The 26605-nt window shown below is 42.1% G+C and overlaps 1 protein-coding gene across 1 annotated transcript in view; it reads left to right on the forward strand.

Annotated features, from left to right (window-relative positions):
- Positions 1-26605, forward strand: part of LOC121586754 (gamma-aminobutyric acid type B receptor subunit 2) — a 382125-nt gene that overhangs the window by 84327 nt on the left and 271193 nt on the right. The window contains exon 2 of the mRNA XM_041903715.2: positions 14916-15053. Coding sequence (XP_041759649.1) covers positions 14916-15053 — 138 coding nt within the window. The remainder of the gene's footprint in view (positions 1-14915; positions 15054-26605) is intronic.

A 26605-nucleotide genomic window follows, 5' to 3' on the forward strand; every position in this document is an offset into this window, starting at 1 on the left:
CAGTCCCTCTTCATGTTATCCGGCAGCTTGCTCTCTATGGATCTGATGACAAGGGGATTCCTTATGGCTCCACTGCTTTCGAGCTCTGTGAGGTCATTCAGGGCCTTTTCCACAGCTTGAATCAGGTCAATAACCTTCCTTGGTTGGTGTGACTTTAAAGGAGGGATCCTCTCCAGGTCCTCAATTATCTCCAAAGCAATTGTTGGCTTGTTTCCATACCGGTTTTGGAGTACTCTAAACATGTCTTCAGCACTGTTATATGATGACAGGCGCAGGTCTCTACATATTCTCTCGTCCACACTGTCAAGAAGTTGAAACTTCTTCACCTCCACTGAACCAGTCGGCTCTCCCTGCTTTTGCAGGCTCTCCCAGTCTTTCCTCCATCTGTGGAAATTCCTCCTAAGCCCAGTGAATTTAGGTAGACTGGTTGGTTTTATTCTCACCACTGGTTGTGGGACTGCTCTTGGTTGAAGCTCTGTCGGTCTTCTGTCCTCTTCTGCAATTCTCTGTGCGATGAGGAATTCTGTTCTTTTGGCCTCGAGGTTACTGCCGAATATTCTCAGATCTTTTACTCTGCCTTTCAGATCTGCAGTCTCATCGTGTGGGACCCATTTTTCCCAGTCTTTCAGGCTTTCACTTGCATCATGGATTAGCTTCCTCGCTCTTTCCAGCTGTAGTTCATAGCCGTCCCTGTTAATAGCAGTGACGGGGGTTTCTTTGGCTCTGTCACAGGCTTTCTCCGCTTCTTGGATTGCAAAGTCTACCTCCTCTTTACCGTATCTTGGCCAGAGGTTGAATTGGACTGCCTCTCGGATTTCCTCCAATTTCATGTCGCACTCTTCAATCGTCCTTTCAAGATCAGCATGCTGGTCCTTGTCGAGCTTGACCTCTTCATCTCCCTTAGTTCCCGCTTCAGCCAGTAGGCCAGCCGCGTAGTCATCATTTGAATCACCGACACTTCTAGCCAGGGAACTGAGCTTGCTGAACTCCTCTTGTAGTTCATGCTTAATCATACCAGCTGCAGCTTTACTCAGGTAGTTCGCTTGTCTGGTGAAAGCAGATTTGGCTAAGGTCCGCTCTTGCTTCAGTTGCTTGACTGTTTTCCCAAAAGTTTCCTTGGCCATGGTGTAGAGTTTTACAGGCAATTCTTCCTTTGCGTCGACAGCTTGACTTCAGCCCTTTGATCCTCGTCTTCACTGCCGCGCTGGTTATCAACTGTCAAGTTATGCGTGATTTTTGGCTGACCACAGCTCTGCCCAAACTTGAAAACGGCTTTATCCTTGATGAACGCAAAGGACAACTCAAAACTGTTCACTTTATGATTTTTTATTGTCATAAAGGTGGAACAGAATAGGTTGATAACCTTCAAAACACACAAACAAAAACCCATGGATTAGTTACAAATAACTCTCAATTCCACTTTCTCAAAAATAAGCATAAACTAATGTTACTGAATCCTCAAACCTAACCAAACAATCATTTCATCATTTAGATTAACCTAGGATCATTGCAAGTTAATAATTAAATATCAATATCCTAATTAAACATTTAACAATACACATGATTATAGTAACGTTACTGTCAAGTTCTACGTTCACATAATAAAGTCTTACTATTTAATTTAATTAATAATTGTATTGTATGTTACAACCAAACAAAAGGGCATATAGAAGCATGAATTCACAACACATTCTGTCCTACCAGTTGCGTCTTTGGATGATCAGGAGCTGTGGTCATTGGTATCTCTTCTCAGGAATGAGTGAGAGCCAAGTAAGCTTTTACCAAACATTTCGATGCCATGCACATGCACTGCTTGTGGGTGCGCAGGTTAATATGGTCCCCAGAGCACTTCCTGGTGGTTGGTTTCAACAGCTCCGGTTGCATGGTTGCCCCCTGCAGGTTGGGAGTGCTTTGAGCACCCTGGGTGGATTTAGGCTTGAGTGCTCGGTATAGCTTGTAGTCAGGAATTGACACAACACTCATTTATACATTACACACAGAGGATAACTCATTTATACATTACACACAGAGGATAACTCATTTTTACATTACACACAGAGGATAACTCATTTATACATTACACACAGAGGATAACTCATTTATACATTACACACAGAGGATAACTCATTTATACATTACACACAGAGGATAACTCATTTATACATTACACACAGAGGATAACTCATTTATACATTACACACAGAGGATAACTCATTTTTACATTACACACAGAGGATAACTCATTTATACATTACACACAGAGGATAACTCATTTATACATTACACACAGAGGATAACTCATTTATACATTACACACAGAGGATAACTCATTTATACATTACACACAGAGGATAACTCATTTATACATTACACACAGAGGATAACTCATTTATACATTACACACAGAGGATAACTCATTTATACCATACAAACAGAGGATAACTCATTTATACATTACACACAGAGGATAACTCATTTATACATTACACACAGAGGATAACTCATTTTTACATTACACACAGAGGATAACTCATTTATACATTACACACAGAGGATAACTCATTTATACATTACACACAGAGGATAACTCATTTATACATTACACACAGAGGATAACTCATTTATACATTACACACAGAGGATAACTCATTTATACATTACACACAGAGGATAACTCATTTATACATTACACACAGAGGATAACTCATTTATACATTACACACAGAGGATAACTCATTTATACCATACAAACAGAGGATAACTAATTTATACCATACAAACAGAGGATAACTCATTTATACATTACACACAGAGGATAACTCATTTATACATTACACACAGAGGATAACTCATTTATACATTACACACAGAGGATAACTCATTTATACATTACACACAGAGGATAACTCATTTATACATTACACACAGAGGATAACTCATGTATACATTACACACAGAGGATAACTTAGCTGTGTGTATAGCTTTGGCATATCCCATTTTAGGGAAAGGGTGGGTTGAAAATGTATGAAACTAAAATCTGTATAAAGCTTTTTATACTTTTGAGTGAGTCAATTTAAATAGTTACTGCAATCCTAGTTTGAATTGTACACAGTAGCAGGAATGTGAAGCAGTCATTTTTCCAGAAGTTTATATGAGGTCGAAGAGTAGCATGTTAGTGTAAATATGAACAGGATGTTGTGCAAGGAGAGATGCCTACAGTCCCTATGTACCACACTACTTTCTTACTGTCCAGAGTCTTATGGGCCTTGGTCAATAGTAGTGCACTACAAAACTGAGGGTGCCATTTGGGACGCATCCCAGAGTCTAGAAAATGGGATCTCTTGGCAGAAGCCGATGGTAGTGTAAGTAATAACCTGTCTTGACCAAAGCCATGTATCAATGCCGAGATAACTGTCAGGAAGAGAGGGAGAGAGAGAGAAGCTAGGAGACGGGTTACTTAGGGTCCCTACAATGAATCTCTCTAGTCTACGCTTATAGACTTATATCTTACAAACAGAGGATAACTCATTTATACCATACAAACAGAGGATAACTAATTTATACCATACAGACAGAGGATAACTAATTTATACCATACAAACAGAGGATAACTCATTTATACCATACAAACAGAGGATAACTCATTTATACATTACACACAGAGGATAACTCATTTATACATTACACACAGAGGATAACTCATTTTTACATTACACACAGAGGATAACTCATTCATACATTACACACAGAGGATAACTCATTTATACATTACACACAGAGGATAACTCATTTATACATTACACACAGAGGATAACTCATTTATACATTACACACAGAGGATAACTCATTTATACATTACACACAGAGGATAACTCATTTTTACATTACACACAGAGGATAACTCATTTATACATTACACACAGAGGATAACTCATTTATACATTACACACAGAGGATAACTCATTTATACATTACACACAGAGGATAACTCATTTATACATTACACACAGAGGATAACTCATTTATACATTACACACAGAGGATAACTCATTTATACATTACACACAGAGGATAACTCATTAATACATTACACACATAGGATAACTCATTTATACATTACACACAGAGGATAACTTAGCTGTGTGTATAGCTTTGGCATATCCCATTTTAGGGAAAGGGTGGGTTGAAAATGTATGAAACTAAAATCTGTATAAAGCTTTTTATACTTTTGAGTGAGTCAATTTAAATAGTTACTGCAATCCTAGTTTGAATTGTACACAGTAGCAGGAATGTGAAGCAGTCATTTTTCCAGAAGTTTATATGAGGTCGAAGAGTAGCATGTTAGTGTAAATATGAACAGGATGTTGTGCAAGGAGAGATGCCTACAGTCAAGTGTGTATTTGTGTCTGCATGTAAATGGCTTAAGTGAAGAGAGAGAGGGGGGGAGGGACTGACGGACGGATGACTCGTCGCAGTAGTTTGTAAACCACTGGCGAGGAACACGCACACGTGTGAATACACACACTCCTCCAGTTCTGAGCTCATCCTATCCCGTCATCCACACTGCTGGTCCTGTTTCTGGACATACTGTATCAGGCTGCTGGTCCTGTTTCTGGACATACTGTATCAGGCTACTGGTCCTGTTTCTGGACATACTGTATCAGGCTACTGGTCCTTTCTGGACATACTGTATCAGGCTTCTGGTCCTGTTTCTGGACATACTGTATCAGGCTACTGGTCCTGTTTCTGGACATACTGTATTAGGCTACTGGTCCTGTTTCTGGATATACTGTATCAGGCTACTGGTCCTGTTTCTGGACATACTGTATCAGGCTACTGGTCCTGTTTCTGGACATACTGTATCAGGCTACTGGTCCTGTTTCTGGACATACTGTATCAGGCTGCTGGTCCTGTTTCTGGACATACTGTATCAGGCTACTGGTCCTGTTTCTGGACATACTGTATCAGGCTACTGGTCCTGTTTCTGGACATACTGTATCAGGCTACTGGTCCTGTTTCTGGACATACTGTATCAGGCTACTGGTCCTGTTTCTGGACATACTGTATCAGGCTACTGGTCCTGTTTCTGGACATACTGTATCAGGCTACTGGTCCTGTTTCTGGACATACTGTATCAGGCTACTGGTCCTGTTTCTGGACATACTGTATCAGGCTACTGATCCTGTTTCTGGACATACTGTATCAGGCTACTGGTCCTGTTTCTGGACATACTGTATCAGGCTGCTGGTCCTGTTTCTGGACATACTGTATCAGGCTGCTGGTCAGTCCTGAAGCTACACTGCTCTATGTATTACCACAATTATAAAAAATGTAATTACCTCTCCTCTCCTCTCCTCTCCTCTCCTCTCCTCTCCTCTCCTCTCCTCTCCTCTCCTCTCCTCTCCTCTCCTCTCCTCTCCTCTCCTCTCCTCTCCTCTCCTCTCCTCTCCTCTCCTCTCCTCTGCTCTGTTCTCATATCCTCTCCACCCCTGCCTCCCCTCTCTTCCCCTCTCCACCAACTGCCTCCCCTCTCCTCCCCTCTCCACCAACTGCCTCCCCTCTCCTCTCCTTCATTCTCCTCCCCTCCTCTCCACTCCCCTCTCTTCATTAAACGAATACATAATTTGCATAAACATAGCCTACCATTTAGTACAAACGTAGAATCCCGACCCAGCCATTGTGACTCCTACACTAGGTGAGTGTTTGGCTTGATTCCCACGGATTATACAATCATCTGTGTACTGTAGTTATTACATCCCTTAATGTTCCAACTGTCTGCTGTTGTAAAAAGCAGAATGAGCTGTAATAGGCTTAATGCATCCCCCTTCCCTCTGCTCATCACAGATTGGCTAATAAAGGCTCAATGTGTTCACTGTGATTCTGGGTTTTAGTGGCCAATTTGGGCTTCTCCGGTATCATGAGGGAACCAAAGTGGTTTGAAACCTGCCACATGTGCTGTTGCTATCCCATGGTAAACGGAGACTGGGTGCGACGCCAACCATTATGCCAATAGTCTGAGTCTGTGGACCAAGTGGCACCCTATTCCCTAGATAGTGCACTTCTTTTGACCAGAGCTCTCAAAAGTAGTGTCAGAGCCCTCAAAAGTAGGTTATAGGGTGGGAAGAAGAAGTTTAAAAAACCTCTCCAGCTGTGATGCTAGGGAGAGAGAGAGAGAGAAGGGACTGGACCAAACAACTGGCTGATTTCGAAGCTCTGAGCTTCAGTCTGTCAGAGTGGATTTTAGAAGCAGTCTGAGTCTTCTGCTTCCACTCTACACTGGAGGAGGGTCTTAATGGATTTTTGGTGTGTGTAAGAAAGTGAAGTGATTGAAAGAAACCACTTCCCTCCCTGTCTCCCTCTCTCCCTCTCTCCCTCTCTCCCTCTCTCCCTCTCTCCGCTTACCGCCATCCATCCTCCACTCTCAGTCAATCAATGTTGGACGCTCACTGAATACTCTGGGGTTTGTTGTATAAGTGTTACCACAAGGAGTCTTGGACGCTCACTGAATACTCTGGAATTTGTTGCATAAATGTTACCACAAGGAATCTTGGACGCTCACTAAATACTCTGAGATTTGTTGTATAAATGTTACCACAAGGAGTCTTGGACGCTCACTGAATACTCTGGGATTTGTTGCATAAATGTTACCACAAGGAGTCTTGGACGCTCACTGAATACTCTGGGGTTTGTTGTATAAATGTTACCACAAGGAGTCTTGGACGTTCAGTGCATACTCTCCCCCTCTCCTCCTCCCCATCCATCCATTGCTTCCTCCTTCTCCATATTATTTTATGAGATCTCAATGGCAATCTGGTAAACACGTGTCTTGTAGGTCCCAGCTCTCCGAATTTCCGGTACTGCATGTCTTTCGGGTCATTCGAAAAAGAAAGGAGAGGTAATATTCTCTGCCTGAGTCTATTGCCCAGTGATGGGGAACAAACACAAAGTCACATACACACACACACACACACACACACACACACACACACACACACACACACACACACACACACACACACACACACACACACACACACTCATGGCACTACAATACCCAGTCAGTGGATTGGTCTCAGTTGAACTTTGATCTCTTGACTAAAGGAGGTATTTACAGGACACACAGGGTCAGTTACTATGTGGACGTATGCCAAGAGAAAGGATCTATGGATCATATGCACCAATAGGCTTTCAGTAAATATTAGTGGAATGGTGATGTAGTTGTTTTAATGCAAAGAAAATAAACTATTGTACTCTACAGTATATTACCATATTTCTATATTATATTTATATCAATATTACAGTATGTTTTTCTGCCTTAAATATTGTTTCAGCATGCATTTGTTTAAAATTGTAATGCTTTGGAATTGTGATATGTATACAGGCCTAAGTTGCATGCCATTTCATCGTTTACTTTTTAAAAATTTTACAGTCGTTGTGTTTTTCTGCCTTTGCCAGTGTGAACCTACAGTAGGTAAATCTCTATTCAAACCCTGTATTATGAAATGGTATTTCTCTCTCTCTCTCTCTCTCTCTCTCTCTCTCTCTCTCTCTCTCTCTCTCTCTCTCTCTCTCTCTCTCTCTCTCTCTCTCTCTCTCTCTCTCTCTCTCTCTCTCTCTCTCTCTCTCACTCCCCATCTCTCCCCATCTCTCTCTCTCTCTCCCCCACTTCTCTCTATCTCTCTCTCTCTCTCCCCCATCTCTCTCTCTCTCCAAATGGAGGCCTGGAATTTGGCATGTCACATATTACCACCCTGTGAGGGCTGTGATGTTGTATATGTTATTAGCTAACGGACAGCCTGTGTGTCGAGAGCAGATTGTGTGTGATACAGTACTCTCCATCAAGGTTTACCACATACACACACACACACATACTCACAGAAACACACACACACACACCGCAGTGTAGTGCAATGCCGGGGGGCCTCAGGTTGCTTATTTGAGTGTAGTAATTTGCCTTAAATGGCGACAGGTGCAGCTGCTGCGGTTTCCACTGCTAGGCATTTCATCATGGTTAGCACCCTCTGATTATCTCTTGTGGTTATCCCAATATCACACATGCGCCTGGACATTTTATGGAGTGAGCTTCCAGATTAAACGCCATAGAAATTGTCAATGTTATGCCATTGTGTTCAATAAGACTGTATGGACATTGTGTTCTTACTGAGAGAAGGGACCATGAAAAACATTATAATATTACATCATCCCCAGTTAAGTGCAGTCTAACACATTGTATTAACATCTTGATTTCATGAATGCTTTGTTTGACTTATATGGTTGTTATGGTGACTTGGTTACCCTCTTCCCCTCATCTCCTCTCCTCTCTCCATCTCCTCTCCACCATTAACCCCTAAACATCTCCGCTGTCTGAATAGTTTCTGATGAATGCTTCTGTGATTGTGCCTCCCAATCACACGCTAAATATACAGTAGCTGTCAAATACCAAGCTCCACCAAGCTCTACCAAGCTCCACCAAGCTCTACCAAGCTCCCGGCCCGGCCACCTCCTTTATTTACAGTTCAAAATCGTTGCTGTGCGTGTTGCTGTGGCAACGCGGCGGTGGTCAAAGCACAGCCAGTAAGCCAGATTGTGTGGCTGTATGTTCGACAGAATTAGAGGGAGCGAGAGAATGAGAGAGCGAGAGAAAGAGAGAGGGAGCGAGAAAGAGGGAAAGCGGACTGGCCTGGATGTGTTCGACGGCGCTCAAAGCCTAACCCCCTACCCTACCCTCATCTCTCTCTCTCTCTCTCTCTCTCTCTCTCTCTCTCTCTCTCTCTTTCCCTCCCTTTCTGGTGGAGAAAATAGCCCCGGCATAGTGCTGGTTTGCCACCACTTTGTGACCGTTGAATGGGAGGCTTTTGGCTGTGATTGGACCAGGGTGAGGAATAATGGCTGGGGGGGTAGAGTGAGGTCACATGTCTCATTCCCGGGGCTACGAACAAGTATTTCATCACAGACCACACTGGAATGTACTGTATGTCTGTTTCATCTGACCTCTTAGCCCTATAGTGTTTGAAGACAAACAATAACTAGCGTGCTGTTTACGTCTGAAGGATTCACAGGGAAGGATGAAGAAGGCGTGGAACAGGAGTAGTAACAGGAGGCTGTAGGAGAACCACAGATCATTCCACCCCCCCTGTTCTTTGAATCTATTATGTGAGAATGTGTTCTAATGCATTCCTTAATGATGTACAGAACAGTTATGATAAGGCAAACAAGACCTCAAACGGCCATATTCCAATTCAATCAATCTTGCCTTACCCTGAGTTGTTGTCAAGGACACCTAAGGGATATAATCAGTGTTAACACATCATCTATTACTCCAGATATTGACAGACACTGGGTTTGTGTTTCAACAACACATCATTCCCTGTTGCATTGTAACAAACAGAACAGCTAATCTGCTGTAGTTTGGCTGCTGGTTGTGAGCAATTTCGTATTTGTATTTGTTATGGATCCCCATTAGCAGCTACTCTTCCTGGGGTCCAGCAAAAATGAAGGCAGTATACATTATTAATACAATTTTTAAACATTAAAATACATTTTGCAACATATTTCACAATACATTAAGTGTGTGCCCACCGGCCACTATTCTACTACAACACACAATCTAGGTGTACGTGTGTGTATAGTGTGCATGTTATGTGTGTTTATATGTGTGTGTGTGTGACTCTTCACAGTCCTGTTCCATAAGGTGTATTTTTATCAGTTTTTTAAATCTGATTTTACTGCTAGCGTGAGTTACTTGTTGTGGAATAGAGTTCCATGTAGTCATGGCTCTATGTAGTACTGTGCACCTCCCATAGTCTGTTCTGGACTTGGGGACTGTGAATAGACCTCTGGTGGCATGTCTTGGGGGTATGCATGGGTGTCCGAGCTGTGTACAGCTCGGTGCATTCAACATTTGAATACTCCGTCATTCCTCCGTCAATTGGAGAGAAATGAGAGAGAGAGAGAGAGAGAGAGAGAGAGAGAGAGAGAGAGAGAGAGAGAGAGAGAGAGAGAGAGAGAGAGAGAGAGAGAGAATATGCAAATTAAATATATATTTTTAAAAGCCATGCTGTTCTATTCAACCATGTGGAGAATATATTGTACCCCCGCATAATCACCTACTCTCTGATTTCACACTACAGTCTCATACACTTCTATTTTGGTTACCAGGTTACATACAGTACCTTCAGAAAGTATTCACACCCCTTGACCTTTTTACAGCCTGATTTTAAAATTAATTCAATTTAGATTTTGTGTCACTGGCCTACACACAAGACCCCATAATGTCAAAGTGGAATTATGTTTTTAGATTATTAAATAAGTATTCAACACCTTTGTTATGGCAAGCCTTAATAAGTTCAGGAGTAAAAATGTGCTGAACAAGTCACATAATAAGTTGCAATACTAGTGTTTAACATGATTTTTGAATGACTACCTCATCTCTGTACCCCACACATACAATTATCTGTAAGGTCCCTCAGTCCAGCAGGGAATTTCAAACACAGATTCAACCACAAAGACCAGGGAGGTTTTCCAATGCCTCGCAAAGAAGGGCAACTATTGTTAGATGGGTAAAAAAAAAGCATGGTGAAGTTATTTATTACATTTACATTTTGGATGGTGTATCAATAAACCCAGTCACTATAAAGATACAGGCATCCTTCCTAACTTAGTGGCCAGAGAGGAAGGAAACCGCTCATTGATTTTACCATGAGGCCAATGGTGACTTTAAAACAGTTACAGAGTTTAATTGCTGTGATAGGAGTAAACTGAGGATGGATCAATAACATTGTAGTTACTCCACAATACTAACATAAATGACAGAGTGAAAAGAAGGAAGCCTGTACAGAATACAAATATTCCAAAACATGCATCCTGTTTGCAAAAAGGCACTAAAGTAAAACTGCAAAAAATGTGGCAAAGAAATTAACTTTATGTCCTGAATAAAAAGCGTTACGTTTGGAACAAATCCAACACAACACATCACTGAGTACTATTCTTCATATTTTTTTAAGCATGGTGTGGCTGCATCATGTTATGGGCATGCTTGTCATCGGCAAGGACTAGGGAGTTTTTTAGGATAAAAAGAAATGGAATAGAGCTAAGCACAGGCAAAATCCTTGAGGAAAACCTGGTTCAGTCTGCTTTCCAATAGACATTGGGAGACAAATTCACCTTTCAGCAGGACAATAACCTAAAACACAAGGCCAAAAATACACTGGAGTTACTTACCAAGAAGACATTGAATGTTCCTGAGTGGCCTAGTTAAAGTTTAGACTTAAATTGGCTTAGAAATCTATGGCAAGACTTCAAAATGTCTGTCTAGCAATGGTCAACAACCAACTTGACAGAGCTTGAAGAATTAAAAAAAATAATTTGCAAATATTGTACAATCCAGGTGTGCAAAGTTCTTACAGACTTACGCAGAAAGACTCACAGCTGTAATCGCTGCCAAAGGTGATTCTAAAATGTATTGACTCAGGGGTGTAAATACTTATGTGAATGAGATATTTCTGTACTTCATTTTCGAAAATGTGCATAAAATGTCTAAAAACATGTTCTCACTCTATCATTATGGGGTATTGTGTGTAGATGGGTGAGAAAAAAATATATTTTATAAATTTTGAATTCAGGCTGTAACACAACAAAATATGGAATAAGTCAAGGGGTATGAATAATTTTTGAAGGCACTGTACGATGTACCAGTGCATGCACATGTGGGAGCTTTGTGTAGCCCTGGTTATGGGATTATTATGTTTCATTCACCCAAAACACAGGAGGAGGAGGAAGTGTTTTTGAATGTTTACACTGCACAAATTGTTTTACCCAAAATTAATCAATCAATATTGATGTCAATCAACAACAGTCAATATACTGTACAAAAATGAGGAAGTTGACACACCAAGCTATTTGAAAATGAAATCAGTCACCGGAGCAAGAGAGAACCTATACCGATAATGCTGCCAGAAACATACATACAAAAATGATGGAGAATGAAAACACAATAAAGCCTGAAGGCTTCTTTCCATTGTGGTCCTCTGTTCGATTTCTCATCCCTGCCACTGAGTCACACAATGCCGTCTTGGAAGAAAATCTCATTCAGACCTAGATGATCTTAACAAGGTGAAACCACCTCGCAAGTGGAGGCTTCACCGTGTCAAGGTGGACATTGCCTCAGACTCTATATACACACAGGAGAACATCCTGAATTGACTGGCAATAATAGGGGCAAGAAGTGATAGGAATATCATTACAAACTCAGAAAATCACTGCAAAACCAGTTTGCGAGCTCACATAGCAATCAATAGACCTATTCCATTTTTTCCCTCACTCTCTCTCTCTCTCTTCCGTTCTCTCTCTCTCTCTCCATGCTCTCTCCCCCCTCTCTCTCTCTCTCTCTCCCCTCTCTCTCTCTCTCTCTCTCTCGTCTCTCTCTCTCTCTCTCTCTCTCTCTCTCTCACTCTCTCTCTCTACCCCTGTTCTCGTCTCCCTCCCGCAGCTCTACAGAGCCAAGAGCGTTGCCATGGTGATGGCTGCATTCTGCATCAACAGCACTGGAATGGTCTCTCCCTCTCCCCACCCCTCTCTCTCTCTCCCCACCCCTCCCTCTATCCCCCCCGCTCTCTCTCTCTCGCACATCATTTCGAGAGATCACATCACGCCATGTTTTGTTCATTACAATTGCATTGCCAGATTCTACTCACATATTGCATAACAATGTGCTACATATGGACTTACAGGTATGCATTACATATCTATAGGAGGCACATGTATTTGTAGAGTATGTTTAGGCTTCTGTATATACAGTGAGGGAAAAAAGTATTTGATCCCCTGCTGATTTTGTACGTTTTCCCACTGACAAAGAAATGATCAGTCTATAATTGTAATGGTATGTTTATTTGAACAGTGAGAGACAGAATAACAACACAAAAATTCAGAAAAACACATGTCAAAAATGTTATAAATTGATTTGCATTTTAATGAGGGAAATAAGTATTTGACCCCCTCTCAATCAGAAAGATTTCTGGCTCCCAGGTGTCTTTTATACAGGTAACGAGCTGAGATTAGGAGCACACTCTTAAAGGGAGTGCTCCTAATCTCAGCTTGTTACCTGTATAAAAGACACCTGTCCACAGAAGCAATCAATCAATCAGATTCCAAATTCTCCACCATGGCCAAGACCAAAGAGCTCTCCAAGGATGTCAGGGACAAGATTGTAGACCTACACAAGGCTGGAACGGGCTACAAGACCATCGCCAAGCAGCTTGGTGAGAAGGTGACAACAGTTGGTGCGATTATTCGCAAATGGAAGAAACACAAAATAACTGTCAATCTCCCTCTGCCTGGGGCTCCATGCAAGAACTCACCTTGTGGAGTTGCAATGATCATGAGAACGGTGAGGAATCAGCCCAGAACTACACGGGAGGATCTTGTCAATGATCTCAAGGCAGCTGGGACCATAGTCACCAAGAAAACAATTGGTAACACACTATGCCGTAAAGGACTGAAATCCTGCAGCGCCCGCAAGGTCCCCCTGCTCAAGAAAGCACATATACAGGCCCGTCTGAAGTTTGCCAATGAACATCTGAATGATTCAGAGGAGAACTGGGTGAAAGTGTTGTGGTCAGATGAGACCAAAATCGAGCTCTTTGGCATCAACTCAACTCGCCGTGTTTGGAGGAGGAGGAATGCTGCCTATGACCCCAAGAACACCATGCCCACCGTCAAACATGGAGGTGGAAACATTATGCTTTGGGGGTGTTTTTCTGCTAAGGGGACAGGACAACTTCACTGCATCAAAGGGACGATGGACGGGCCATGTACCGTCAAATCTTGGGTGAGAACCTCCTTCCCTCTGCCAGGGCATTGAAAATGGGTCGTGGATGGGTATTCCAGCATAACAATGACCCAAAACACACGGCCAAGGCAACAAAGGAGTGGCTCAAGAAGAAGCACATTAAGGTCCTGGAGTGGCCTAGCCAGTCTCCAGACCTTAATCCCATAGAAAATCTGTGGAGGGAGCTGAAGGTTCGAGTTGCCAAACGTCAGCCTCAAAACCTTAATGACTTGGAGAAGATCTGCAAAGAGGAGTGGGACAAAATCCCTCCTGAGATGTGTGCAAACCTGGTGGCCATCTACAAGAAACGTCTGACCTCTGTGATTGCCAACAAGGATTTTGCCACCAAGTACTAAGTCATGTTTTGCAGAGGGGTCAAATACTTATTTCCCTCATTAAAATGCAAATCAATGAATAACATTTTTGACATGCGTTTTTCTGGATTTTTTTGTTGTTATTCTGTCTCTCACTGTTCAAATAAACCTACCATTAAAATTATAGACTGATCATTTCTTTGTCAGTGGGCAAACGTACAAAATCAGCAGGGGATCAAATACTTTTTTCCCTCACTGTAGCTAACATAGTCTGTCTGTGTGTGCCTCACATAATTATGTCCTTTCCACAAACTCCAAGGGTGAGTTCCCAGTGACACCCTATTCCCTATGTAGGGCACTACTTTAGACCAGAGCCCCTTTGAGCCCTGGTCAAAAGTAGAGCACTATATAGGGAATAGGGTGCCATTTGGAACGCAGTCCCATACTGCCGTGCTACAGTAAGAGGTGTGCAGTACAGAGCACAATTAAATATGTGCTTTCACAGTTTTTTGCCAGCCACTTCCCAACACAAAATAGACCAGAAAAATGTAATGAAGCTTTTAAACTTTTTTCTCCCTCTCCCTCTCCCTCTCCCTCTCCCTCTCCCTCTCCCTCTCCCTCTCCCTCTCCCTCTCCCTCTCCCTCTCCCTCTCCCTCTCCCTCTCCCTCTACCTCTCCCTCTTCCCCTACCCCTACCCCTACCCCTACCCCTACCCCTCCCTCTCCCTCTCCCTCTCCCTCTTCCTCTTCCAAACCACCTATCTGTCCCTATGCAGTGTGACAACGCCAAGGGATTGAGGGCCTTCTTCGATGCCATATGCTACGGACCCAAACACCTGATGATCTTTGGAGGGGTGTGTCCTTCTGTCACATCCATCATCGCTGAGTCACTGGAGGGGTGGAACCTGGTGCAGGTAGGAACTAGTCTGGTTGTTATGAGGAGGAGGGGTTGGTCTGTTTCAGCTGGATTTGACCTCTTTTTGGGAGTTGTCTTTCTATTTACCTTTGGTGGGGTTCCCTCTTGATATGATGTGAGATGGGATAAATGTGAGTTTTGAGTTGTTATGATAGGTGTGTGTGTGTGTGTGTCTGTGTCTGTGCGTATACGTGCTATGTGTGTGTGTGTGTGTGTGCGCTTGAGGTTGGAACCACAGTGACAGGACATGCAAGTTTGGTAATTGATTAATTTGTACGTTTGTGATTGGCTGAGCCTATAGTCTTATGGTGCTATAGCTGGGGGTCTGGGCTGGGGTCTCTGAGAGGTCATAACTCATGGCTTAATCCTTCATTAACCTCACCAGGGGAAATGTCTAATTGGTAAGTCTTTAATCCGGGACAATCCTTATCCATTTCATAAACCCAGAGATGGGAGAAAACATGAAATATTAAGGCTGTGTCCCAAATGGCACTCTTACCCTACATAGCCCTATGAACCCCGGTAAAACTAGTGCACTACATAGGGAGGAGTGCACTAGTTTATTCCTCATGTTATTACTATTATTATTTTCCTCTCTGCGCTGTTGAGAAGGGCATTTCATTTACCTTTGTCTTATATCAGCTTGCTTGCGCTCGGATGGGAGGGGTGGAAATATTTGAGGTGTGTCCTTAAAAACATGATCCAAAGTGCTAATTTCAGGCAGCGCTGGTAGGGATATTTAAGATCAACCAAAAGCTGGTTTTAGCGGTAAAGCGGTTGGTTATGGAATTATTTTTGACAGTGGGAATGCAGCCTATCAGGCTTGGGACAAGAGTAATGTACTTCGTATTTAGAAACATAAAAAATGAATGCTTTTTCGTTTTATTTGATAAAAACCAAGGATAGCCTCCCCTCTGTCCTGCCCAATGCAATCAAGTAGGCTAGTCAAGACAAAAGGTGGCTATTTGAAGAATCTCAAATATAAAATATATTTTGATTTGTTTATTCATAGTTTTGATGTCTTCACTATTATTCTACAATGTAGAAAATAGTAAAAATATAGAAAAACCCTTGAATGAGTAGTTGTTCTAAAACTTTTGACCGGTGGTGTACTTAAGTATCAAAAGTAAAAGTATAAATCAATTAAATTACTTATATTAGGCAATCCAAATGGCACAATTGTCTTGTTTTTATTTATTTATGGATAGTCAAGGGCACACTCCAACACTCAGACATAATTTACGAATTAAGCATTTGTGTTTAGTGAGTCTGCCAGATCAGAGGCAGTAGGGATGACCAGGGATGTTCTCTAGATAAGTGTTTGAATTGGACAATTTTCCTGTCCTGTTAAGCATTCAAAATGTAACAAGTGCTTTTGGGTGTCAGGGAAAATTTATGGAATAAGAAGTACATTATTTTCTTTAGGAATGTAGTGGAGTAAAAGTAAAAGTAGTCAAAAATATAAATAGTACAGTAAAGTACAGATACCCCAAAAAACTACTTAGGTAGGTAGCTTAGGTAGGTAGCTTAGTGGTTAAGAGCGTTGTGCCAGTAACCGAAATGTCGCTGGTTCTAATCCCCGAGCCGACTAGGTGAAAAATCTGTCGATGTGCCCTTGAGCAAAGCACTTAACCCTAGTTGCTCTGGATAAGAGCGTCTGCTAAATGACAAAAAAAAAAAGTATTGCTTCAAAGTATTTTTACTTAAGTACTTCACACCACTGCCAATATGTACAGTGGGGAAAAAAAGTATTTAGTCAGCCACCAATTGTGCAAGTTCTCCCACTTAAAAAGATGAGAGAGGCCTGTAATTTTCATCATAGGTACACGTCAACTATGACAGACAAATTGAGAAAAAAAAATCCAGAAACTCACATTGTAGGATTTTTAATGAATTTATTTGCAAATTATGGTGGAAAATAAGTATTTGGTCATCTACAAACAAGCAAGATTTCTGGCTCTCACAGACCTGTAACTTCTTCTTTAAGAGGCTCCTCTGTCCTCCACTCGTTACCTGTATTAATGGCACCTGTTTGAACTTGTTATCAGTATAAAAGACACCTGTCCACAACCTCAAACAGTCACAATCCAAACTCCACTATGGCCAAGACCAAAGAGCTGTCAAAGGACACCAGAAACAAAATGGTAGACCTGCACCAGGCTGGGAAGACTGAATCTGCAATAGGTAAGCAGCTTGGTTTGAATAAATCAACTGTGGGAGCAATTATTAGGAAATGGAAGACATACAAGACCACTGATAATCTCCCTCGATCTGGGGCTCCACGCAAGATCTCACCCCGTGGGGTCAAAATGATCACAAGAACGGTGAGCAAAAATCCCAGAACCACACGGGGGGACCTAGTGAATGACCTGCAGAGAGCTGGGACCAAAGTAACAAAGCCTACCATCAGTAACACACTACGCCGCCAGGGACTCAAATCCTGCAGTGCCAGACGTGTCCCCCTGCTTAAGCCAGTACATGTCCAGGCCCGTCTGAAGTTTGCTAGAGTGCATTTGGATGATCCAGAAGAGGATTGGGAGAATGTCATATGGTCAGATGAAACCAAAATATAACTTTTTGGTAAAAACTCAACTCATCGTGTTTGGAGGACAAAGAATGCTGAGTTGCATCCAAAGAACACCATACCTACTGTGAAGCATGGGGGTGGAAACATCATGCTTTGGGGCTGTTTTTCTGCAAAGGGACCAGGACGACTGATCCGTGTAAAGGAAAGAATGAATGGGGCCTTGTATCGTGAGATTTTGAGTCAAAACCTCCTTCCATCAGCAAAGGCATTGAAGATGAAACGTGGCTGGGTCTTTCAGCATGACAATGATGCCAAACACACCGCCCGGGCAACGAAGGAGTGGCTTCGTAAGAAGCATTTCAAGGTCCTGGAGTGGCCTAGCCAGTCTCCAGATCTCAACCCCATAGAAAATCTTTGGAGGGAGTTGAAAGTCCGTGTTGCCCAGCGACAGCCCCAAAACATCACTGCTCTAGAGGAGATCTGCATGGAGGAAAGGGCCAAAATACCAGCAACAGTGTGTGAAAACCTTGTGAAGACTTACAGAAAACGTTTGACCTGTGTCATTGCCAACAAAGGGTATATAAAAAAGTATTGAGAAACTTTTGTTATTGACCAAATACTTATTTTCCACCATAATTTGCAAATAAAATCATTAAAAATCCTACAATGTGATTTTCTGGATTTTTTTCCCTCATTTTGTCTGTCACAGTTGACGTGTACCTATGATGAAAATTACAGGCCCCTCTCATCTTTTTAAGTGGGAGAACTTGCACAATTGGTGGCTGACTAAATACTTTTTTCCCCCACTGTATGACGATGTCATATTCTAACTGTATAACAAGCATAGTGATCAGATCAAATCAAATCAAATTGTGTTTGTCACAACAGGTGTAGACCTTACCGTGAAGTCCTTACTTACAAGCCCTTAACCAACAATGCAATTCAAGAAATAGAGTTAAGAAAATATTGACTAAATAAACTAAAGTAAAACATTTAATGAAAAGTAACACAATAAAATAACAATAACGAGGCTATATACAAGGGGTACCGGTACCGAGTCAATGTGAGGGGGTACAGCTTAGTCGAGGTAATTTGTACAAGTAGGTAGCGGTAAAGTGACCTATGTCATTGCCAACAAAGGGTATATAACAAAGTATTGAGAAACTTTTGTTATTGACCAAATACTTATTTTCCACCATAATTTGCAAATAAATTCATTAAAAATCCTACAATGTGATTTTCTGGATTTTTTTTCTCATTTTGTCTGTCATAGTTGACGTGTACATATGATGAAAATTACAGGCCTCTCTCATCTTTTTAAGTGGGAGAACTTGCACAATTGGTGGCTGACTAAATACTTTTTTCCCCCACTGTATATAAAACATAATATTTGGGAGCAGTATAACGGTGAGTGGACATTCTCCCTTTCTCTTTATATTGGATCTTTGTCCAGCTACTGTGAAAAGTTTTGACGTGCGTAAAACCCTCCATAGTCTGCGTTGTTTTAATATTATATGCCCACGGGGAGCAATTAAGGTGCCTGTAAGTGTATTTAGACTATTTAAAACAAGTTGTTGTTTTGTTTAGAATTTGATTAGAATTATTCACTCTCTTTTTAGGCCTTATCAATAATGAATTTTATCTTGCCTATTAACAATGTTTGGCAGGTCCATGCTCAGCCATAATGCAATTTACAGTAGGCCTAGCCCCATATATCAGTGTGAATGCCATGTACTATATATATTTCCACATTGAAGCCATGCAATTACTTAGAACAATGTTGACTGCAAACAGGTTCAAGTTCACATATTTAGCAAAGATGGGATAGGTCTACATTTTGTTATTTGGTTTATGTAAGCTGTTTAACAAACTATAACAGATTAACATTGGAATTGGAGTTGATTCCAAAGTAATACATACAATTCCGTAAATACACAACTTGAAGCAACCACTATTTAGCCATGGAGCACCTTCTGATTGGCCACTGAGGGGCCAAGCCTCAATACACCCACAACTTGTTTATTCATCAAAACTCAGCCACTGCCAGCACTGCGTCAATACTTTTTTATTGTTTAAATAGCAAAAATATTTTTGACACCCCCCCGAACCCATAGCACTACCGCCAGCGTTTAGATTTACCATTCAGTTATGTTTGTTAAAATAGAGCCCTGTACAGTCAGTGACTGTTTTCCAAGCCTTGAGGAGCTGTCATTTTTGTGAGATACTGTCAATTGATGGTGAGGAAGTGTAGTGGTGGTTGAGTACAGTATTGTCATCTCTGTGGAAGAGGACCTTGGCGAACATAAACCCCTTGACAAGGTGTGCTCTGAGGCCATTCTTCAAGGTCTGATTGAAGCGTTTCACTCCTCCATTGGCCTGGGGGTGGTAGCACGCTGTGCGGACGTGTTGTTTTCTAACATCAGGAAGATGATAAAGTCCTCTTGGACCTGACTAGAGTCCCCTTCGATTAGTCATTAGAGGCCGACTCGTCTTTAAAAGTTCACTGATTCACGACCTTAGTGTTTGAGAATGTAATTGCAGTCGGATTTGCAAAGACTCCAAATTAACCACTAAATTAAATGTACCCCCAAACCATACTATTCCAGGACTTCCATTTTCAATTCCAAATCCCTGGACCTTCATAGGAGGTGCAGTTAATCGGCTTGACTCACTGATTAAACTCAAACTCCTTTTGGATAATTTACAGTACCACTATGTTTGACTCTGGTCTCTTTGCAGATCCAGATTGCACTGGAATAGCTAGCTGCCTCTCTCTCCATCTCCTTCTCTGGGCCCATTGACTTTCATCTGTCTCCCAGTGGACGGAAGCAGACCCTGTGCCAGGAACAGGGCAGGGCTGCAGGAGGCTGCTGGAGGCTGCCTGGCTTCAAGCTGCAGACGTAGGCTAGTGCGTTGGGCCCTGACGTCAGCAGCCAGTGGGAGGTGCATTACTTTCCATGTCTGAGCTATATGCATCAGCCTCATAAGCATTCTGTGAGTGGAAGCGAGGAAGAACATGTGTGGGAAGTTTTCTGGGATAACCTACAACAAACTCGCAATAGGTAGATAGCCTACAACTAACTCACAGTAGATAGATAGCCTACAACAAACTCAAAATTAATAGACTCCTGTCCACCACTGTTGGGCTGGGTATATAGGAATGGAAACATAGTGATTGTTGCTATTATCATGGATAATGGGAATTAGAGAAATTTGAGAGGAAATGCATGATTGGGTGACTAGGTGTTACCCTGCTTTTGAAGTGAGGCATTTTATAGGAAAATATGCAGAATTTTCCATGGCTTCTAATGTGCTGCCCTAAATGAAAAAACACTTAATTTCCATATAAAAAGCAGAGACAGCTAGACAGTATTTAGACAGTGTCTATTAGCAACTTCGCTGGACAAGAATTCCTGAGAAATGTTTCATTATACAGTATATTCATTTACATACTTGTAAAGATATGTGTTTCTAAATGAACTACAGTACCCCCCCCACACACACACACACACACACTTGCAGTGTTGCAGCACCATGATCAGTTTGCAGGCACCATCTGCCATTGGATTTATATAACTACTGATCCCCAAGCAGCTCTCTCGCTCACATCCTGATTGTGGCTCATGTCTCATGGTATTGTTGGAGATACAGGCTCATCATTCCACTGCTCTCCTCTCTGCTAAAGCACCAAGTACTCTTTATAGCAGTGTTGTGTGACTTAGAGTAGGCTATGTGGTGGTGAAAATGACTGCGAAAGCAAATTAAATGGAAGATAAGAATGCTACGAGGGCGAATAAGCAGATGGTAAACGAGGGATGGAGAGATAGACAGAGAGGACAGCAAGCTTTGAGCATTGGCTGAGAGAGAGAGAGGGGAGAGAGGGAGAGTGAGATAAAGAGAGCAAGAGAGAGAGGGAGAGAGAGGGAGGGGGGTAGAGGGGGAGATGAAAAGAGAGGGGAGAGAGAGAGATGAAGAGAGAGGGAGAGAGAGAGAGAGAGAGAGAGAGAGAGAGAGAGAGAGAGAGAGAGAGAGAGAGAGAGAGAGAGAGAGAGAGAGAGAGAGAGAGCGGGAGAGAGAGAGAGAGCGGGAGAGGGAGAGGAGATGAAGAGAGAGAGAGAGAGAGAGAGAGAGAGAGAGAGAGAGAGAGAGAGAGAGAGAGAGAGAGAGAGAGAGAGCAAGAGGGAGAGAGAGAGAGAGAGAGAGAGGGAGAGAGAGAGAGAGAGAGAGAGAGAGAGAGAGAGAGATACACAAACAACAAGTATGCAGTTAAAATAAACACCCTACTAGAATCTGAAGTCAAATGTCTACTGTTTGCTGATGATCTGGTGCTTCTGTCCCCAACCAAGGAGGGCCTACAGCAGCACCTAGATCTTCTGCACAGATTCTGTCAGACCTGGGCCCTGACAGTAAATCTCAGTAAGACAAAAATAATGGTGTTCCAAAAAAGGTCCAGTTTTCAGGACCACAATTACAAATTCTATCTAGACACTGTTGCCCTAGAACACCAAAAATCTATACATACCTTTGCCTAAACATCAGCGCCACAGGCAAGAAGGGCCTTCTACGGCATCAAAAGGAACATAAAATCCGACATACTAATTAGGATCTGGATAAAAATAATTGAATCAATTATAGAACCCATTGCCCTTTATGGATGTGAGGTCTGGGGTACGCTCACCAACCAAGAATTCACAAAATGGGACAAACACCAAATTGAGGCTATGCATGCAGAATTCTGCAAAAACATCCTCAGTGTACAACGTAAAACACCAAATAATACATGCAGAGCAGAATTAGGCCGATACCCGCTAATGATGAAAATCCAGAAAGAGCCGTTAAATTCTACAACCACCTAAAAGGAAGCAATTCCCAAACTTTCCTTAACAAAGCCATCACCTACAGAGATATTAACCTGTAGAAGAGTCCCCTAAGCAAGCTGGTCCTGGGGCTCTGTTCACAAACAGACCCCACAGAGCCCCAAGACAGCAACACAATTAGACCCAACCAAATAAGAGAAAACTAAAAGATTATTACTTGACACATTGGAAAGAATTAACAAACAAACAGAGACAACTAGAATGCTATTTGGCCCCCCAAAATGAGGGAAAGCTCTGACTATGTACAGACTCAGTGAGCATAGCCTTGCTATTGAGAAAGGCCGCCGTAGGCAGACCTGGCTCTCAAGAGAAGACAGGCTATGTGCACATTACCCACAAAATGAGGTAGAAACTGAGCTGCACTTCCTAACCTCCTGCAAAATGTATGACCATATTAGAGACACATATTGCCCTCAGATTACACAGACCCACAAAGAATTACAAAACAAACCCAATTTTGATAAACTCCCATATCTATTGGGTGAAATACCACAGTGTGCAATCACAGCAACACGATTTGTGACATCTTGCCACAAGAAAAGGGAAACCAGTGAAAAACAAACACCATTGTAAATACAACCCATATGTATGTTTATTTATTTTCCATTTTGTACTGTATATAGCCATAATACTGTATATAGCCATAATATGACATTTGAAATGTCTTTATTCTTTTGGAACTTTTGTGTTTACTGTTAATTCTTGATTGTTTATTTCACTGTTGTTTATTATCTATTTCACTTACTTTGGCAATATAAACAGAGAGAGAGAGAGAGAGAGAGAGAGAGAGAGAGAGAGAGAGAGAGAGAGAGAGAGAGAGAGAGAGAGAGAGAGAGAGAGAGAGAGAGAGAGAGAGAGGGTTTTGACAATGTAAACATGTGTTCCCCATGCCAATAAAACCCTTTGAATTTAATTGATAAAGACAGATGTGTGTTGTTCCAGTTGTTATATTATAGCTGATCGACATGTTTTGTCATCTTTTTCACATTCCAAAACAATTCTTGGCGACCTTCTTGATAGGAGCTCCTCTCAACTCCTAATTTTATTACAGAAAACGTTTGGCTTGCTTTTAAAACACTTCTGGCACCAAGAATCTCGGTGGCAGGCATCCTGGTCCAGGAGTCCAAATACGAGCCTTCCCTTTTGCCTGCTCCAACAATTCATTGTTTCTGCTCCACAGAATGGCAGAGAGTGGTTCATTGTCTCCAAGTACGGGTTTCTATTCTGTGGTAAATGGCTCATTGAGTGCCAGGAAATGCCCTCGTAGAATCTGTCGACCTCTCAGTCGCCAATTAGATATATCTGTGGAGGAGTCGCTGTTCATTTTCAGCTGCGTCGAGTGTGTAATGAAAAAGGATATTCCCCAGTCATTTGCTCCTTGTAATTTGGATGGGAACACATTTTAACGAGAATATGTATATTCTTACTGTAAGGTCATCTGTTATGCATGAGTGGAAGACTATTATACAGCAGGCCTATTATTTGGCCCATTCCATGTTCTCTACTTTTGACAACATCCTGACAATTCACTCAGCCTTCTACTGTAAGATAACATAACACCTCTGGGGCTGCATCCCAAATGGCACCCTATTCCCTATTTAGTGCACTACCTTTGACCAGGGCCCATAGGGTTCTGGTCTAAAGTAGTGCACTGTACAGAGAATAGGGTGCCATCTGTATAACCCAGCCTTGATCTAACAGCACTGAATTATGACAGCAGCAGATGATGAGAATGGAAAAACACACAACAGAATCGTTTACAATGCATTCTGGGTAAGTGTCGAGAGCATCAATGAAGCCATATGTATACATGAGAGGCATTTCAATCCCAGTGCCAGTATTGATTGTAGCTGCTTCATTAGGCCAGCCAATTTAGAGACGAGAGACAAGCTGCATCTCTACTTCCATCCATCCATTCTTCCCTGCCTCCCTGCCTCCCTCTATTTTCTACATTATCCAAACCTCACTGTTGCTGCAATTCTTCTCTTGTTGGAAGTCAACAGCACTGTAGATCATGTGTGTGTGTGTGTGTGAGTGTGTGTTGGTGTATGTGTGTGTGTGTGTGTGTGTGTGTGTGTGTGCAGTCCCTCTGCTATACTAAACTTGTCAATAAAACAGGAACTGCTGTAGTATTCTACGGCTGCAGTCTATGGTATTCTGGCTCAGTTTACGTCAAATCCTTTCTTGTTCTGTATCCATATTTCATGGTTCCAAAGTTTAGGTTGAAATCCCAGGTTGGTGCAGAGGGGAGGATGAGTCAAGAGGCAAAGAGACACAAGCCAAGTGGACAGCAGGGCTAGGGTCAATTACATTCTAATTCAGTCAATTCAGGATGCAAACTGAATTAGAATGTCAGTTTCCTTCTTGAATTGAATGAATTGAAATAGAATTGAGCCCAACAGTGGTGGACAGGAGTCTATGAATTTTGAGTTTGTTGTAGGCTATCTATCTCCTCAGGTTAAAAACAAAGTAGACAATTTTTTATGAAGTCTGTTTCTGTACCTCCTTGCTAGTTATTAATGAAGTAAACAAACAGAGAGAAAGAGTGACACAGTGGTTTGGCCTGCAGTAGAGATGTAACATAGTGGGGACCAGAGAGAGGGCAGTGAGTGGGCATCCTCGGCTTGGCCACTTAGTCTGTGTGAGTCAGAACATGATATGAGGAGAAAGGCTGGGTGGTTTAACACAGGCAATTAGTGAGTCTTATACTGTATTAATGCTCCTGACCACGACTCAAAGGACACACGCACCACACGCACCACACACACACACACACACACACACACACACACACACACACACACACACACACACACACACACACACACACACACACACACACACACACACACACACACACACACACAGTGGAGCCTCTGGACCAAAAATATCTATTTCACCTTTATTTAACGACCTGGCCAAGATAAAGCAAAGCAGTGCGATAAAAACAACAACACAGAGTTACACATGGGATAAACAAAACATACTGTCAATAACACAATAGAAAATCTATATACAGTGTGTGCAAATGTAGTAAGTTATGGAGGTAAGGCAATAAATAGGCCATAGTGCAAAATAATTACAATTTAGTATTAACACTGGAGTGATAGATGTATCACACTCTGGCACCAGAGTAATGGACTAGTACTTTGATATTAGATGTCCTGTTCTGATAGCGTTCACACTAATTGGGTCTGGACTCCAACTCCTGAGGGTGTTTAACTGGACCCCTGATGAACTCATACTAAATGTGTTGTCATCCTGGAATGCTCATTGTAAATAAGAAGCAGTACCAACTCAGTGACCTTGTGGTTAGAGTGTCCATCACTGAGATTGGTACGTTGGGGGTTCCATCCCCAGTGGGACCGGATGCCTCTCAACTTGGCACTCGGCAATAAAGGGGATGGGTTGGGCGAGGCCTTTACATTCGTACCCGTATGTGGGTTGAAAACGGCAGATTTGTGCACTGATAAACACCTACATTGGAATGCGGTGGCTGTACAGTAACATGCTATACATGATGTCTTTTCACTGCGCTGTGTTGTTTTGACTGACACGCATTCTGATCTTGAGCTCCTCGCGCCACAAGAAGTTGCCCCCATCCATCCCGCCAATTGGGCAATTTTAGCAAATTTTTTGTTTTTTGGGTGAGGGAAATGCTGTATATTAAGAGGACTCTCTGGATTTTGAAAGATGAGACGTTGAGGATTATAATGAATACAGCTTTGATGTCATACAAGCAAGCCAAAGTCCAAATCTGCACCTCACATGCTCTATTTTTGGCTACGGTTAAGGCAGCGCTAGTGTCAAACGCACGTTCGTTGGCAATTTCAAGCTGTTAAAGCCAGCGCTGTGCTATTTTCAAACAGTTGTGCAAGGATGGGTAATTTACCTGTCTTATATCAGCTCGCTTGCGCACAGATGGGAGGGGTGGACATATTTGAGGTGTGTCCTTAAAACCTCTTAAGGATCGTACCCTTTTCTTACCCTAGGCCTACTATAACGAATGTTGGTTCAACAGCAATGCATCGTGTCCTTTTTATCCTGCCGATTTTAATAAAACCAAACTTATTAGAATGATTCACCATCCTGGTTTTACGGTGAGAACGTCCGTGGCGCGCATACAGTGATATGTAAGATGGTTCC

This window comes from Coregonus clupeaformis, chromosome 17, assembly GCF_020615455.1.
Source record: "Coregonus clupeaformis isolate EN_2021a chromosome 17, ASM2061545v1, whole genome shotgun sequence".
NCBI classification, from domain to species: Eukaryota; Metazoa; Chordata; class Actinopteri; order Salmoniformes; family Salmonidae; genus Coregonus; species Coregonus clupeaformis.